Consider the following 18,766-nt stretch of genomic DNA (forward strand, 5'->3'; position numbering starts at 1 on the left):
TTTTTCCAACAGTATTTGCTCATTTCATGTCTCTGTGTTACATTCTGGTAGTTCTCATAATATTTCAAACTTTTTTATTATTGTTATATTTATTATGGTGATCTTTGATTAGTGATTTTTTTTTTTTTTTTAGGCCACACCACGTGGCTTGCAGAATATTAGTTCCTGGACCAGGGATCGAATCCTGGCCCTCAGCAGTGAAACGGCAGAGTCCTAACCACTGGATCAGCAGGGAATTCCCTAATTAGTGATCTTTGATGTTACTACTACAACTCACTAAAGGCTCAGATGATGGTTAGCATTTTTTAGCAATAAACAATTTTTTAATTAAGGCATGTACACTTTTTTTACACAATGCTATGCTACTGCACACTTAATAGACTCTAGTGTAAACATAACTTTTTTATGCACTGGGAAACCAGAAATTGCATGTGACTCACTTTACTTCGATATTCACTTTATTGCAGTAGCCTGGAACCAAACCCGCGATATTTCCGAGGTACGCTGTACATAAAACAATTAAAAACTGCAAAGGCCAAAAATGGTTACTCAGGAGTGGAAAGTGAGTGAGGGCAGGAGAATAAACTTGAGGGGAACTGAAGAGATTTGTGGTTAAAATTAGGAAATGCAGCGCTTGAAGAAAAAATGAATATATCACATCTACAAGTACAAAAAAAGAAAATTTGGAAGTGTTTAAGTTTGCAAATAGGTACCGTTAATCCAAGACCTCCTTACAAATAACTGTTAAAATATACTAGAATTATGAATTGAAATGTAAGATTTCAGGAGATCTGAATTTTTTAAATGTTCTTAATTTTTTAAAATATTTATTTGGCTGCACCGGGTCTTAGTTGCAGTATGTGGAATCCAGTTCCCCAACCACGGATCGAACCTGGGTCCCCTACACTGGGAGCACGGAGCCCTAGCCACTGGACCACCAGGGAAGTCCCAATATTAATTTTTAAAACATAAATATCTGGGGCTTCCCTAGTGGCGCAGTGGTTAAGAATCCGCCTGCCAATGCAGGGAACACGGGTTCGAGCCCTGGTCTGGGAAGATCCCACATGCCATGGAGCAACTAAGCCCGTGCACCACAACTACTGAACCTGCGCTCTAGAGCCCGTGAGCCACAACTCCTGAGCCCGCGTGACACAACTACTGAAGCCCGCTCGCCTAGAGCCCGTGCTCCGCAACAAGAGGAGCCACTGCAATGAGAAGCCCGTACACTGCAAGGAAGAGTAGCCCCCGCTCGCCGTAACTAGAGAAAGCCCGCGCGCAGCAACGAAGACCCAATGCAGCCAAAATTAAATAAATAAAATAAATTAATTAAAAAATAATAAATATCTGAAGTCTTTTTTTTTTTTAACTTCTATCAGATTTTTAATTTGTTTTTTTTGGCTGCGTTGGGTCTTCGTTGCTGCATGCGCACTTTCTCTAGTTGCGGAGCGCGGGCTTCTCATTGCAGTGGCTTCTCCTGTTGCGGAGCACGGGCTCTAGGCGCATGGGCTTCAGTAGTCTCTTAACCACTGTGCCACCAGGGAAGTCCCCTGAAGTTTTTATGTACTCAAAGGCGTATTAAATCTCTCACTTGACAGAAACTGATAAGTTGTGTGGGGTATGGTTTTTCAAAGACCTGGAGATGGATCCACAAATAATTCTAAAGAAGAAAAGAAAATAAGTTTTTAAAGATCAGTGAGGGATTTCCCCAGCGGTCCAGTGGTTAGGGCTTGGCACTTTTACTGCCTGCTGCCCAGGATCAAATCCTGGTCAGGGAACTGATATCCCGCAAGCGCAGGAGGAGGCCATCAATCAATAAACAAACAAACAAACAAAATTTGCTTATCACGAAAAAAAATCTGGTGGGAGAATCTGGAGAGAAAACAAAGGCAGAACCAATCCTTTGTTTCTCTTGTCCCCAGACGCTGGCCCTCTGCCTGTGTGACATCCCAGTGTCCTCCTCAGTCACCCTCTGATCCTGTCCAAGTTGGACACTCCCTCTGCCAACACAATGCCAAGACTTGCGGTGGCACTGGGGTTGTTCAAATCCTCACTCCCCCGCTCACTGGCTGGCAACTCTCTGGACCAGACCCATCTGAAAATCGTGCCCGACATTTACAGCTCAAAGGCTCCTGCCTCCCGGAACACAGCAGGCACCCCTGGGAATGGCGGCTCAGGCGTGTCCCTAATACCGCAGGGAGACCCCTCACCCCGGGAAGGGCCCAAGGCCCAGAACAACCCCACATGCCCCTCAGCCGGGACCGGCCAAGTCAGGCCCACTCCTCGGGGCCCTGGTCTCCGGCACGTGGGCGTCCGCATCCGCCAGGCCGCACCTGCTCATGCGCACTCAACCCCCGTCGCCGCCTCTGTCCCCTCCTCAACCAGCACTTGGGGCCCATCCTCATGCCTGGTCCACAGCAAGAACTCACTAGGCGACCGTGCTCCCTGGAAACGGGGAGGGTCTCAGCAAGGCCCGCAGCGACAGGCCCTGCAGTGTCCACCCCTCACCTCAGTGGCCCGGGCCCCTAGAGGGAAAAGGGAAGCGGCCACTTTTTAGAGCAGAAAGTTAAGTGTGATTTTGAAGTTGTCAAACACAAAAGTGGCGGTCAGTCCCACACACCAAATCCCAAAGGACAGCCTGCGCTGCACCCCTGCTCAAGGTCTGCAAAGCAGGAGGTCTGTGAGGACGGGGCCCCTGGAGCCTGAGCACCGCACGCGGCTCTCCGGGACCCGCAGACCGCCCTCCAGCGCGTAGGTCCTGGGGCGCCTGCGCAGGGCACGTGCCTCGCCCGGACCCTCACCCCTCCCTCCGCCACGCCAGTCCTAGGGCGCCTGCGCAGTGCACGCATCTCGCCAGGACCCGCAAGCCGCCCTCCAGCGCATCGGCCCTGGCACGCCTGCGCACAGCACGTGGCTAACTAGGAGCTCCTCCCGCCCTCGGCCACGCCAATCCTGGGGCCCGGGGCGCCTGCACAACGCGCCTCCGCGCAGCCGGCACGGAGCGGAGCGCTCCGCAGGGTGGTCTTTGTCCCCTCTGCCTCCGCCTTTGGCTATGTTGGATCGCAAATGCGTCCTGTGACCAGCTAGAAAGGAAACATGAAAGAACTCGCAGGAAAATTCTAACCAAGTCAACGCCAAGGAATTGGCGTCCTCATCCAGGCCCCCAGCCCCCACCCCAGTATTTGGCTGAGGTCCCATCCCAGGACCTTGCAGCATTCTGCTGGGAGAGGACTTCTTGCACTTGCGAGACTTCCTCAAGGGCCTCTCCTGAGTAATGGGAAGGTGCGCCCCTTCCCTGCTCTGGCTGAAGGGAAGAAGCTTCGGAAACCCTGGAAGGAAGGCTACAGTCTGAGGGGCAGGGGCATGGCCGGTTCCCAAACTGATCCTCCCTGGAGTCTCTCCCACGTGCATCCTCAAATCAGCGCCTGCGATGGGGCGGCCTCTAATGGTCGAGACGGAGCAGCGTTTTACCCTACACAGGACCAGTGCGTTCCTTACAGCTCTTCACTGACCCTCAACACAAACCAGATCTCTTTATTACTTCTCCCTGTTTTGAACACCAGCAACTGTACTCTGCTAGGATAATGTTATCCTTCTGAACCTGGCTAACAATTCTGACAGTGTTACAACCAAGGGAAAACGGGTCTAAGAAGGCTAACTGGTTGGAGGTTAGAGAGGTTACACAGCCTGTAGGATACAGCAAAGGAAGTGACACAGGTCCAAGGACAAACCCAGGGCTCATTCACCTGAACGACAAACAGCCACCCTGATAAGGCACAAACCTCGTGCATGTGTAGACTGCAGCAATAACTTCTTATGAGAGTGTGCTAGCTGCAGGGCACAGGTTTGGTGAAAGCTTGGTGAAGGAGCCAGAGATGATGACAGTTCTTATTTACAGCCGCTACCATATCCCAAACTCTCTCCTCCTTCCCCCTCAGCTTATGAGAAACTAGGAACAATTCACAGAGGAATACAAAACCAACACAGCCTCTTTCAGCAGCTGAGGTTAGTTTTGTGTGTGGTTCCAAAATAAGGTGAAATGAGATGGGGTACATAGGAAGAATCGAAGTGATACTGCAAGTAAGATGGGCAGGCAACCCACAGAATGGGAGATGTTTGCAAATCATATATCTGATAAGGAGTTAATATCCAGACTCTATAAAGAACTCCTAACTTAACCACAAAAACGCAGCCACTCACTCTCGATGTGGGCTTCCAGAGAGCGCCCTTCCCCTAGGGACAGCTCCTGAAGCCCCATTAGAAAAGGGGCCACAGACCTGAACAGACGTTTTTCAAAGATATACAGATGGCCAATAAGCAAATGAAATGATGTTCAACATCACTAATCATTAGGAAAATGCAAATCAAAACCACAAACAGAAGCCACTTTGCATCCATTAGGATGGCTATTATCCAAAAAGGAAAAATAATAACTAAAAATACCAATGTTGGAGAATGTGGAGAAACTGGAACACTTGTGCATTGCTGGTGAGAATTTACATGATGCAGCCGCTGTGGAAAACAGTGCAGCATTTTCTCAAAAAAATTAAAAACAGAATTACCGTATGATCCAGGAATTCCACTTCTGGGTATTTACCCAAAAGAACTGAAAGCAGAGATTTGAATAAACACTTGTACCCCAATGTTCTAGCAGCATTATTCACAATGGTCAAAAGGCAGAAACAATCCAAATGTCCATCAAAAGATGAATGAACAAACAAAATGTGGTATATACATACAGTGGAATATCATTCAGCCTTAAAAAGGACAGAAATCCTAACACAGGCTACAACAGGGATGAACCCTAATGACATTATGCTGAGTGAAATAAGCCAGACATAAAAGGACAAATATTATATGATTTCACTTATATGAGGTGCCTAGAATAGTCAGATTCATAGAGATGGAAAGTAAAATGGCGGTTGCCAGGGACTGGGGAAGGGGCATGCGGGTAACACCCCATGTTTACTGCGGACAGAGTCTCAGTTTAGGAAGCTGCAGTTCTGGAGACGAAGGGTGATGAACGGCTGCACAACAATGTGAATGTACTCAATGCCACTGAACTATATACCTAAAGATGGTTAAAACGGTAAATTTTATGTTATGTATATTTTACCACAATTTTTAAAAAATAAGAAAAAAGAAAAGTGGGCTGGGGCCTACTCTTCAAGGGTCCTTTATGCAATGCTGAGTACTTCGGACACCATCTTAAAGACAAGGAAGCATCAGGAAAGATTCTGAACAGGGGATGGGATTAAGAGAGAATTGCCTCAGGACAACTTGGGTGATAAGGTCCTAGAATAGAGTTTTACACAAAACAGGCACCCAACGGATACCAGTAGAGTAGAACAAAAAGAAGTAGAAACCCTGTCTAGTCTTAAACACCCCACCACCACCACCAATTTATACTGGGAGAGAAAAGCAGAACTGAGTTCCCAGGATACTGCACCCCATCTTTGAGTCTCGGCCTAAGTCAGACAGCCCCTCACTCCCACTGTCGGCCTACAGAGGGCGCCCTTCCGCGGCTCCTCACCTTCTCCACAGGCACCTCCCATCAAATATGCCACCAAACCCCCTATTCAGGCTCCAACAGGCAGAGGGGCAGACCTCGGAGAATCACAAACCAAGGATCAAACCTCCACCCCAGCAATCACTAGCTGGATGTCTTAGGACAACTACTAGACTCTGAATCAAACACACCTCCTCTGGGAGGTACAGGAAGATGGCATGACAGTCACAGCAGCCGTGGCGACTGGACACGAGGAAATTACTCACGATGGACACAACGCCCCGCAGGGAGTGCTCCCAAGTGCCCGACGCTCCTCTGGGTACAGGGAACATCACAGAGCACTGGGATTCTAAGTCTACACTGTCTCCAACCCCTCCCGCCCCAAGAATGGGGGCCCCTGCATCCTGAGACCCGTACCCAGGGACCCTGCACAGCTGCACTGCACGCGAGAAGGCGAGACTTCTCAGAGCCCCGGACGCCGTGCTGCAGGCACTGGCCCTCCCCACGCCCCCACCCCAGCAGCCTGAGGCTGCTCGACGCCCCCAGGAACCAGAGAATAACGGAAATGAGTGCGGCTGGCAGAAGGGCACTGAGAACTCCAGACCGCTGCCACGCGAAAACGTGGCCAAGCGTTATCAGGCATTTTTTTTTTCTCCCCAAAAATCCAGAAAACCGGATATGGGGGTAAAGCGTTGCGACTTGACGCTAGCAACTCACTCAAAAACATCTTAAAACACAGAACGGCCCAACCAAGACGCCTCTGCAGGCCGAATCCGGCCGTCGGGCGGCCAGTTTGAGACCCCTGTGTCTACGGCACGCTGGGGCGGCGACCCCACCGGCCCCTGGAAGGCCAGATAGCCACTTACGAAGGAGGAGAAGGACGGGAGGAGGATCCTGAGTACATTGCATCCAAACACGAAGCTGAGCACCAGCAGCCAAGCCCAGCGGTCGGCCTCGGCCGCGCTCATCTCGGAGGCTCACGGCGGCGCCAGCTCGGCTAAAGCAGCTCCACCTGGGACCAAGCCGACGGCCGCGCGTGCGCAGTGAGCCCAGCGCGCCGCAGAGGCGCGCCGCCGCGCCTGCGCACTGCGCCGCACTCGGGGAGGCGGGGCCGTCTTTTGCTCCGGACTTTGGTTCACGCCAGCCTCGCCCTTGGCCTTCCCGGCTTCCATAGAGTTCTCTCACCCGCCCCACCACGCCGCGGAACCTGTTTTCCAAATTCGGCCTCCACCGTGTCTCTGGTTTTGTTGTATCTGCAAACCACTTGTGTGATTATGTAATTAATACTTTCTTTAAACTGACTCACCTTTATTCCTAAATAAATGTATTTTTAAATAAACCTTTCCGTAAATAGAAAGCTACGGTAATGATAGTAGCAAGTAACCGTAAAAAGAAAAACGTTTTGTAAGTAGTTTTTAGTAAATAGTGTTTACATTTCAAAGCTAAACATTGTAATAAATGTAAGTAATTTACAAGACTGCATACCTGAGGTCCTGGTTACATTCAACCTGTAATAAAGTAGCCTACATTTATGGGAAGATGAGGTTTTACAGCAGAAGAATCCCAACGCACAGTTATGTGTAGTAGGTAAAGCAAAAGATGATTAGCTGCCTCTTCTGCCCTGGTTGGAGTCTGAGAACTAACTCCCAATCAGAATGAATCGAGGAGCTATGGTTCTACAAATTTCTGATTAAAGAAAACATGTGAAGCGAAACTATTCGATAGCGGTAGAGGGAATTATTTCCATGGAGAGGATTCTTGGCCGGTAGGTGATGCTGAACTGACCAAAACAAAAGACAGGCTTGAAGCCTGCTTCCCCTCCATAGCCTTCCCCTCCAGCTGGACCACCCAAGGCAGCCTGGCTACTAGCTACCCACTAAAGGTTTGGAAGGATTGGAAGTAGAAACCACCTCGTGAAAAGTGATGGCAGATCCTCCGGCCTCCATCTCCCGGCCCCCAGTCTCTGCTTTTCAGGCGGAAGAGGAGAGCATCGCCTGCTCCCCACCCGTACCACACCCCATCCCAGTACCACATCCCCCCAGGAGGAGGATCACCAATTCCTGGTGAGACGAGAATTTGACAAAAAACGCTGGAGAATGTCCTTGACTGTACAACAGTGGTAAGAGAGGACCAGCAGTACCTGGCCAGTGTGAACAACTCAGCTCTCTCCTATTGCTCCATTTAGGCAGCTCTTAAGAAGAGCACTAACGGTTGAAGGCTGCCAACACCATCCGAGTACCACACTAGGCCGTCAAGTTAAAAAGAAAAAAAAAAAAGTATCCGTCCCATAGAAAATAAAGATTGTGATAATGTCACAAATGGATTTCAGTCCAGAGCAAGACTGGCAGAAAATACTAACACCATTGGGGGTTTTCATCAAACCATTTCTTGTTCAGAACAAACAGATCTTGGAACCTCTGACATAATACAACAATTCCTCTTCATAGGACTTCAGAGAATGTGTTTAGCAAGCCCTATATCAGTGACTTTTATGTTGATTTTAAACCAATCACGACTGAGATTGGAGAAATGAGTACTCTAATAGAGACCAACTCTCCGTCAGAGACTCAGAGGAGTGTCAGCAGGGACCAGAGACGTGCCCAGAACTGAGCGATTTAGGGCCAGTGACTGAGGGTGGCCCACCTGAGGCAGGGTCTTCTCAAGACAGGCACACCCAGAAGGCAACACTGAAATGCAAAGTGAAAATGAGATTGCCTCAACTATTCCCAAAACAGGGAAAACAGAGCGGACAAAGAGAAGAAACAATTTAGCGGGAACTGAATTTACCTCTTCTTAGCTTTGCCCTCTTGGTTTTACTAAATGAAAATGATGATGATGATCACATACCAGGTTGAATCAAAAACAGACTGACGATCTTTCCACCGGGAACTAGGGGTACATCAATATTCAGAGTAACTTAGGTAAAATCTGCGCTGTTTATTTCAGTAACTGGCTGTCACAAACTAAGTGAAGGCAGATACCTCACTTGCACAAATTTTATAGCCAGCATATTTCTCAGTGGCTGTCAGAGGATTGGACATGTCTATATGTTGGCAGCCAGTTTTAGGTCCAGGATAGCTAACGATGAATGAAGTATTAGGATCTCTTGGAAAACTGCATTTTAGCGTAGTTGAATATTTGAGCATTCTTGTGTGTGTGTGTGGTGTGTAGGTGTGTGAGGAAGTAATCAGAGTGGAAAATATCACAGATTGTAATTCAAGCTATTTTGTTGTTTTTTAAACTTGTTAAACTTGTTTAACAAGTTTTAAAAAAGCATTTCTGCAAAATTTTAAAATGCAAATGTTAAATATCTTTAAAAGCAGCGAGGTTATTGATAGATGGTGGTCGAACAACATTGTGAATGTACTAAATGCCACTGGACTGTATGCTTTAAAATGGTTAATTCATGTCATGTGGATTTCACCTCAATTTAAGAAAAATATTGCTACAGCCAAATAACCTTTAAAATGTTTTTATTTTTGTCTCTTTGTTATGCTAGGCCCTTCTGAATATGCAAAATTCAACAGGTTAAAAATTAATCTTCTTATTGTTATTAGTGCAATAAATTTCATTTAGACCTCAAATTTTCACAGGCTTTTACTATTGTCCAGAAATTTATCCCTAAATAAAACTGTCATGAGCTTTTTCTTTTTAAAAAATTATTCTAAAATAATTTCAAACTGAGAAAAATTACAAAAAATATAAGTGGTATCAAGAACACCCAATACCCTTTTTTTATATTCACCTACTTTAACGTTAACATTTTAGCCCATTTGCTTTATCTCTTTCAAAATATCACTAAGAATATTACCTTATATAATCACAGTACATTCATCAACTTCAGTGAAGTTGACATTGATACAATACTTTAATCTGCCATTTGTGTTCATTCCAGTTTTGTCAGTCCACTGAATAATGTCCTTTGTAACATTTTCCCTCCATTACAAGATCTAGCCCAGGGTCAGGCATTGCATTTAATTAACATGTCTCTTTGGCCTCCTTTAATCTGGACCATTTCCATAGCCTTGCTTTGTCTTTTATTACATTAACGTTTTGGAAGAATTCGAGTCCAGTTCCTCTACATTCTCGCCAATACTCGCATGGTCAGTCTTTTAAATCTTAGTCATTCTAATAGGTGTGTAGTAGTATCTCACTATAGTTTTTTGCTATATTTGCATTTCCCTAGTGACTACTGATATCGAGCAGGTTTTCACATGCCTATTTGTCATTCTCATATCTTCCTTGATGAAGTATCTGTTCAAATCTTTTGCCCCCTTTTTTACTGAGTTGTTTATTTTCTTAGTATAGAGTTTTGAGTTCATTCTGGACACAAGTCCTCTATCTGGTATATCCTTTACAAATATTTTCTCAGTCTGTGGCTTATCGTTTCATTCTTTTAGAGGTGTCTTTTGAGGAGTAGATTTTAAACTATAGTAACAGAAATCTGCCTGGGGCTGAGGATGTGATCAAGATTGGCTGAGAAAGGACAGCAGGGATTTTTTTCCAGGTGATTTACATGTTCTAAAACTGGTTGTGGTGATGATTGCACAACTGTGTCGATTTATTAAGAATTATTGAATTTTAAACTTAAGGCAGGTGAGTTTTATGCAGTGGGTTTTTACCACAATTTAAATTATTTTTCAACTTTTAAAGATTAAAAAATTTTTTAATTTAAAGGAATTAAAGGCTTCTGTGTGTCAGACACTTTACTAACTGCAGGATATAATATTTTTTTAATAGAATATTTATTTATTTTTTTATCTTTGGCTGCGATGGGTCTTCGTTGCTGCATGCAGGCTTTCTCTAGTTGTGGTGAGCGGGGGCTACTCTTCGCTGCAGCACGCGGGCTTCTCATTGCGATGGCCTCTCTTGTTGTGGAGCTTGGGCCCTAGAGCGCAGGCTCAGTAGTTGTGGTGCACCGGCTTAGTTGCTCCGCGGCATGTGGGATCTTCGCGGACCAGGGCTTGAACCTGTGTCCCCTGCCTTGGCAGGCGGATTCTTAACCACTGCGCCACCAGGGAAGCCCTGCAGGGTATAATATGTTGATGAACCAAATGTCCTCAGTCCTTGTTCTCCTGGGGCTTAACTAAACAAATAACTGTTAAGTACTGTCAATAATTGCCAGCATACAAAGTTTTTAGAAGGGACACACAGATTTATCTAAGCAACTGCCTCTGTCCTAGTTCCAAGGTTGGATGACAGGTTTATGGGTGCTCACTAGATTGTTAGTAAAGAACATAAAATAAAAGAGGGTGGGAATTCCCTGGCGGTCCAGTGGTTAGGACTCTGTGCTTTCCCTGCCGAGGGAGCAGGTTCTATCCCCGGTTGGGGAACTAGGATCCCCCAAGCCGCGCATGGCACGGCCAAAAAAAATAAAAAATAAAAACAAATAAATAAAAGACCTCTAAACTAGTCTCCCTGCTTCTGCCCTTGAGCCCCTAAGACCCAGAGCAGTCACAGTGGTCCTTTAAAAGAAATAAAATAAAATATAATAGGGTTATGGATGAAATAATAATGTTATGTGCACCATTTAAAATTTTTTTTCAAAAATGTAGTACGAGGAGGGGGCTTCCCCGGTGGCGCAGTGGATAAGACTCTGTGCTCCCAACGAAGGGGGCCCTGGTTCGATCCCTGGTCAGGGAACTAGATCCCACACGCATTCCGAAACTAAGAGTTCACATGCCACAAACTAAGGAACCCACGTGCTGCAACTAAGGAGCCCACCAGCCACAACTAAGGAGCCCGCCTGTCACAACTAAGACCCTGTGCAACCAAATAAATAAATAATTTTTTTTAATGTAGTATGAGGAGGGAGGGATAAATTAGGAGTTTGGGATTAACATTTACACACTACTATATATAAAATAGATAACTAACAGAACCTACTGTATAGCACAGGGAACCATACACAATATTTTGTAACAACCTATAAGAGAAAAGAAGGTATACATATATATATATAAATAACGGAGTCACCTTGCTGTACACCTGAAACTAACACAACCTTGTAAATCATCTATACTTCAACTTTAAAAATGTAGTACAGGATGCTATTAAATACAAAGGGGCCTGATCTAGTGTGCGGCTTGAGCATGTAAGAACTAATGAAGGACTTCATATAGTTCACTCTTCACCTCACACCCCTGGAAAAACACACTAGATTGATTAATGGGTCTCTGTTAGAAATTTCCAAAAGAAAAAGAGAAAAATACAGCCTTCTGATCCCCTGCACCACCCCCGCCCTCCCACCAACCGTGAACTCACTAGCACTACACCGGAAGAGGCAATTCTCTTTTCCCTTAGGTTGGCTCAGAGATGAGAGAGGTGGAAGGTTCCACATCAAGTTTCACCATGTCTTGTATACAAGACAAGCACACAAGTAGATTCAGTGAATCTACAAGTCTGAGATCACTCATCCCACTTAGGGCTGTTAATGGCAAGAATAACTTTGCTGGTCCAGCTAACAGGACAGATAATTTTTGGCAATAGGAAAGCTCTTTTTAGATCGAACCTAAATTTATGGTATTTCATACACAACGTGGTAGGCTGAGCTGATTACATAGCCTAGTATCACTGAAAGGAGCAAAGAGCATTGTACGACGTGCAAATATGATCAATACAAGCGACAGGAAAATGATGCCAAATGATGTGAAGTAAAGACTATAAGTCAGAGAATTAAACTGAATTACACTTGGGCTCAAAAAGCAGGAAAAGATATCTAAGACTCATCTATTTTTGCTAATTATTCTCTGAATGGAAAGGAAAATGAGAGGTCATTCAGATGGGAATCACATTCTATATCATTTAACTGTAATGAAATGTCACATTCTGATCCCTCTCTTCCCATTTTTTCCTTAATGAAAATTACACCAAAGGGAGTTCATCAATTACAATGCATCAGTTACAATCTAAGAAAGGATTCAGGAAGAAATCTTTATTATTATTATCTGAAAAATGTAAAAGTAGAATTAAGAAAACATTTTTTTTTTCTGCTTTTAATTGTTATTCTAGCCAACACTCCAAACCACAGATGTGGGGCAACATCTCACCAAATTTGAGACAGCTTCCTCCTGTAGGTTTATGAATGGGGCAACCCTCAAACCATGTCAGCTGAACACATCTATACCATTGCCTCTGCTTTTATTTTATTTAATTAATTTATTATTATTTTTTTGCCTCTGTTTTTAGAGTTCACACAAGCCAGGGAAACTTTGAACACTTTCATGTGATTTCAAGAGTTGGGTAGAACAAGTGCACCTTAATGATGGAGTAGACTCTTTCTGCTCAAGCCTCAAATATTACAAAGTGGCTGCCCATTTGAAGGGGTGATTCTTTTCTGAAGCCACAGAAGCTGAGCAATCTGGAAGAGATGCAGGGAGTGTTCCTGCTATAGACAGAATATTTGTGTTCCTCCAAAATTCAAAAGTTGAAACCTAATCCTTAATGTGATGGTGTTAGGAGGTGGGGCCTTGGGGGTGATCAGGTAATGGGTGTGGAGCCTTCATGAATAGGATTAGTGCCCTTATAAAAGAGACCCCAGAGAGCTGCCTTCCCCCTCCTGCCACTTGAGGACACAGCTTAAGACAGCAGTCTATGAACCAGGAAGTGGGTTCTCACCAGACAATGAATCTGCCAGCACCTTGATCTTGAACTTTCTAGCCTCCAGAATGGTGAGAAATATATTTCTGTTGTTTATAAGCCATCCAGTCTATGGCATTTTTGTTATAGCAGCCCAAACAGATTAAGACATTTCCTTTTCATATTTGGAAAGCCAAACTCAACTAGACAGCAGGAAAGAATAATGTGACCATTTTCCAGTTTCCAACTTTTTTCTTAGTGTTCTTTCTAAAATAACAATCGATACTATGGACTGCTGGAAGGGAAAGCTTATAACAATAATTCCAATGATCTTATCTAATAACAAGTATTTATATAGTCATGTATCCATAAAGTTTGCAAGCAGGCTAGAAATATACACTGCATGGTAAGTTCTATGTCTATTGGTCATCTTTGGGCTCTTTGTTTGTGTTGGGGCATTTCTGGCCAACTCATTGAGCATAGTGGTCCTTGAGAGCTCCTGTATCAGGGCCTGTATCTTTGCTTTCATCTGCATACTTTGCGTCTCATCTTTCTGCAGCAACTTGGATATCCAGCAGAGTAGTGAACAATAGGCATTCAAGTGCTCTGACCATCATCTCCCTTTGCACCTTTTGCTCACAGGCTCACACCTGCCCTAGTTTATCTTCCGTCTTCACCACATGGACAAACTGGCCCAGAGACTGGGCTTCTTGGGATACAGTACAATTCAGCACAGCGCAATAGGGTCTGGAACTCTTCCCACTTCTTCCCCTCCTTTCTACTCTCTTTAACTTAAGTCTGGTTCCCTCCCTACCACTCACTGAAACTGCTCCATCAGGACAGTTGGTGACATCGTTAGTTGTCAGTGTGGTAGACACTCTCCAATCCCTATTTGACTATCCACATCCCTGTGGTCTCAGCCCTCACAGCACATCACTTCTTTCAGCTGTGTCCTTCCCCAAAGCTCCAGACCTGTAGATCCAACTGCCCGCTGAACACTGGACGTTCCCTAAGCACTTCAAACTCAATGTGTCAACACCAAACCCACCTGCTTCCCCTCAAGCCCCCTGTGTCCCCAGCCTGGTGAGTGGTCCCCCATCCACACAGCCTACTGGACACAGATGACGATCAGCCCATCCCCCTCTTTGTCCTTCCTCACGGGGCCCTTATTTTGTTCAGGCATCCACGCCCTCTACTCTGGCCCTACCCCCGACTCCAGGGGTGGACTTGATTTGCTCTAAGAGAATCCCATCCCCCCTTGCACGTGACCCAGTTCTGACCAGTAAGTAAAGGCAATCGAGTGAGGGCTTCTGCGAAAAGAGACACGCTTTGCCTGGATGCTATAAATCTGGATGTGACATCTGGAATTGCACTTCCAGACTGAGGATGAAGCCAACTCACAAGGAGGAGTCTATAGCAGTCAGAAGCACAGCAAAAGGCAGAAAAGAACCTGAGACTGTGATAATACAGTAAGCCGCTGAATTCCCCAGTCTGGAACACTCTGTCATGGGAGATAATCTATCCTCTTATTGTTTATGCTGATTTGGGTTTCTATTACTCCTAGCCAAAACTCTCTCTCCTCTCCCTCCCACCCAATCCACTGAAGAATCCCGTCAGCTACCTCCACCAAAACACATCCCAAATCCCTCCCGCCTCCGATCTCCATCCCCACAGCCAACATCCTAGTCATTCGTTGCCTAGACAACATTAAAATGTCTCCTCTGGTCTCCCATGCCTCCTCCCAGCAACCGGACTTCACATCCCAACCTCTCAGCCTGATCTCTACTTGGAGTCCAGATCAGTGACATAAGTGCCCTTCATAGCTCCACCACTGCTCTCACATCCTGGCCACTGCTTTCTTCTCTAACTACAACACGTTTCCCTCCTTCCAACACGCCAAGGTCAATCCTACCTCAGGACCTTTGTAGGAGCTGTCTCCTCTGTCCAGAGGCTTCTCCCTCAGATCCCCCCGAGGCCAGGTCATCTTACCCTTCACTTCTCTCCCCAGAGACCCCTCCTGACTATCCCATCTACTAGCCCCATTCGGCGTGCCTCCAGCACATTCTATATTGTGATAGTTTTCTTCCTTCAAGGCACTGTCACCCTGTGAAAGAATCTCGTTACCTTTTTTATTTGTACTCCCACTAGAATGGAAGCCCCATGAGGACAGGCAGCTTGACTCTTGTGTTCACCACTATATCCCTAGGTCTAGGACAGCACCTGGCACGGGGTAGGCAAACTGTTTAACTTTGTCTATCACCACCAATTCTGCCCTACATTATGCTTGTAATTCTTTTCTCTAAAATCCCTTGGGAAAAAAAAAAAAAGAGAGAGACTTCCCTGGTGGTCCAGTGGTTAAAACTCCACGCTTCCACTGCAGCAGACACAGGTTCATTCCTGGTTAGGGAACTAAGATCCTGTATGCTGTGCGGCGCAGCCGAAATAAATAAATGAATAAAATAAACTAAAATTCCTGCAAGCACCTCCGCATCGACCAGCCTGAATCAATGCGTGATTTTCCAAAGTGGGACATGTGGACCCCGGGGTGGGGTGGTGGTAAGCATACTTCTGTGAATGTATACAAAGGTCCTGAAGGTTCTTGGGGATTTTTTTAAATTTTGTGTGTTCAGGGGATCATCAACATTCAGCATCACCCAGCATAGATTGCTACTTTTGACCAAGCATTGCCTAGTTTTGTGCCTGTGTTGGGTGCGTGTTTAGGTTTGGCCCCAAGTGGGACCAGCTTTCTACAGTTTTACAGGTAATTATAAAAGCATCTATAAAATTATAGATGATTTTAATTCGTAAATAGTGTTATCTAGGCTTCCCTGGTGGCGCAGTGGTTGAGAATCTGCCTGCCAATGCAGGGGACACGGGTTCGAGCCCTGGTCTGGGAGGATCCCACATGCCGCGGAGCAACTAGGCCCGTGAGCCACAACTACTGAGCCTGCGCGTCTGGAGCCTGTGCTCCGCAACAAGAGAGGCCGCGATAGTGAGAGGCCCGCGCATCGCAATGAAGAGTGGCCGCCGCTCGCCACAACTAGAGAAAGCCCTCGCACAGAAATGAAGACCCAACACAGCCAAAAATAAATAAATAAATAAATAAATAAATAAATAAATAAATAATTAAAGGTGCTAATAATTAAAAAAAAAAAGTGTTATCTATATCACATGAAACCTAAGTCACACCACAAAGGGTTGAATGAATGATAATTTGTCAATTGTACACATAAGGTGCCAGAACAATCACCACAGAGATCATACGGGCCAAACACCATAGGCATGCAGCAGTTTGCTTTTAGCAAAACTCATTCTTCATGTTAATGCTGTTGGTTTAAATTTTATTGGTTTTGTAGAGATTTTGGGGTTCAAAAGTTAGTTTTAGATTTATAGTTGTTTAAAACCTCTAAGTATTAAACATTCCAACCTTATCTTAAGCTTTCAAAGACGTAAGTGAACTTTATAATAGAAATAATTTAAGTCAGGACTTGCAAGAACATTCTGTTGTTTTATACAATGTGCCATGTGACGTGTACATACGTGGTTATTCATTGCAGCGTCCTTTGTGGGAACGAAAGACTGGGAACAATTTGAAAAGTCCAGTCAATAGAGAACGGGTTTTAAAATGTTTGGCACATCTATACAGTGGACTACAGTGCAGCAATAAAAAGGAGGAGGAATCTTATCAGTACTCATAGGAAACAAACGCCATGAAGTGAAAAATGCAAGTTGTCAAAGTGTGAAAAATGAGAAAAAGGAAGAAAAAAATATATATACACACGTATTTGCTTGTATGTGCATAAAGTATGTCTGGAAGGATCCACAAGAAGCAGCAACATTGGCTCCTCCTTGATGGAACCAGACATCTGGGGGGGACAGAAGTGGAATGGAGACTTCACCGGCAATCATTTTGCACTTTTGGAATTTTGAGCCACATAAATATTTCTTCCAAAAATAAACAGAAATATAAAAGGTGGCATCTATAATTATGCATGCTCACACACAGGCATCTCAAACTAAAAAGCCTCTGGAGGCTCGGCAGAAGACACAGGTGAGAAACATCAGCAGTGCTGGGACCCTGGCACTCTGGAGAAAGGAAGCCTCCTTGCAAGTTAGAAAGTCAAGTGCAGCCTGTGGAATGCACACACGAGGGAGGCCAGGAGAAGCTGAAGAGCTCAATTTGGATGCGAAATCATCTGATTCTGACATGTTGCCAAAAAAGTCTTTAAAACTTTACTGCTGATATCTAGCCAGAAATGTATACAGAAGTGCACAGCTCGATGAATATTCACAAGGCGAACACAACAGTACAAGTAACATCCAGATCAAGAAATGGAAGATGGCCAGCTCCCTAAAGCCCTCCGCTGCTCTGTTCCGGTCACTAGCCCCCGAACTACCCCCACTACTATCCTGACTTCAGACAGACTAGATTCGTTGTGCCTGCCTTAGTACAGTGTACGAACACGACCACAAGTACTGTGGTCTGGCATCTTTCTCTCAGCACTGCTCTTGCGAGATTCATCCACCTCTCGTGTGGAGTTGCAGACAGCTCTTATTGTTCATACTTCTCCATTTATTCATCCATTCTCCTGTTGGTGGGCATTTAAGTTGCTGCCAGTTTGGGCCTATAAAATAGTTCAGATATGAATATTCTATTTCATGTCTTCTTGTGAACAGGCGTAAGCATTTTTGTTGGGTATGTTTCTAGGAGTGGCATTACTGAGTCATGGAGTATCTGTTTTGCTTTTAAAAGATACTAACAGTTTTCCTACTGTGTTCCCAGTAGCTCCACGTGCTTGTTTTGGCAACTTTAAAAAAATCCCGACCAAAGCAAACATCTGTAGGCCACGAGTCTCTCTCCTCTGGCCTAGCGCATCTTCAGTTCTCATGGGAGAAAGATCTTCATGAGGTTGAGATCTCAGCACATCATCTCTTGATTAAGACCGTACGGGATTCCCTGGAGGTCCAGCGGTTAGGACTCCGAACTCTCACTGCTGAGGGCCCGGGTTCAGTCCCTGGTCAGGGGACTAAGATCCCGCAAACCGCACAGCAAAAAAACAAAACAAAAAACAAAACAAACAAACCCAAACCTTGCAATGTCTCCCACTCCTTGCATAATGGCCAAACCCCTTAGCCTGGCATCAAATGCTTTCTGCAGGCTGCCCTTCTTTTTTCTGCCTCTTTTCTTTAATCTTCACTTTCCACCGTCAATGTGCCCATCCGTGCCATTCTGAGGGCTCTGGACGGCCGTCACGTTCTGTTAAGTCTGCACGCCTTGAGATGTGCTGTCCCTCTTCCTCTGGCTTCCCCCTTCCCTTACTAGGCCAGGCCAATTTGTGTACTTTATTCTCTCCACTAAACTATCACCCCAAGTCCTTGGGAATAGTGTCCTGCCTTCAGTCTCTCTACCCCAGGGCCTATCACAATGACTGGCACAGGGCAGGTGCTCACTACATGTTTGTGACACAAACTTGGACTGTCTGATGCTATTATTTTTTAATGCAAATAGGAGAGGGGAAAAATAAAGAAAAATAACCTATAAGGGAAAAGCATCTGAAAAAGAATATATGTATATGTATAACTGAATCACTGTCCTGTACACCTGAAACTAACACAACACTGTACATCAACTATACTTCAATTTAAAAAAATTACTAATTCAACAAACATGTAATAGTTTCT

The 18,766-nt window shown here is 45.1% G+C and overlaps 1 protein-coding gene and 1 long non-coding RNA gene across 4 annotated transcripts in view; both read right to left on the minus strand.

Moving 5' to 3' along the window:
* Positions 1-6,575, minus strand: part of GET1 (guided entry of tail-anchored proteins factor 1) — a 54,824-nt gene extending 48,249 nt beyond the window's left edge. Inside the window, exon 1 of one of the 3 annotated variants that reach the window (XM_082393837.1) lies at positions 6,373-6,575. In XM_082393837.1, coding sequence (XP_082249963.1) covers positions 6,373-6,474 — 102 coding nt within the window. In that variant the 5' untranslated portion in view covers positions 6,475-6,575. The remainder of the gene's footprint in view (positions 1-6,372) is intronic. The other 2 variants (XM_082393836.1, XM_082393835.1) reach the window with 2 other exon arrangements.
* LOC309629643 overlaps positions 1-18,766 on the minus strand; it is a 545,666-nt gene that overhangs the window by 171,364 nt on the left and 355,536 nt on the right. The gene's annotated exons all lie outside the window — the stretch shown is intronic.

This window comes from Balaenoptera borealis (genome assembly GCF_965194805.1).
Source record: "Balaenoptera borealis genome assembly, chromosome: 5".
NCBI lineage: Eukaryota > Metazoa > Chordata > Mammalia > Artiodactyla > Balaenopteridae > Balaenoptera > Balaenoptera borealis.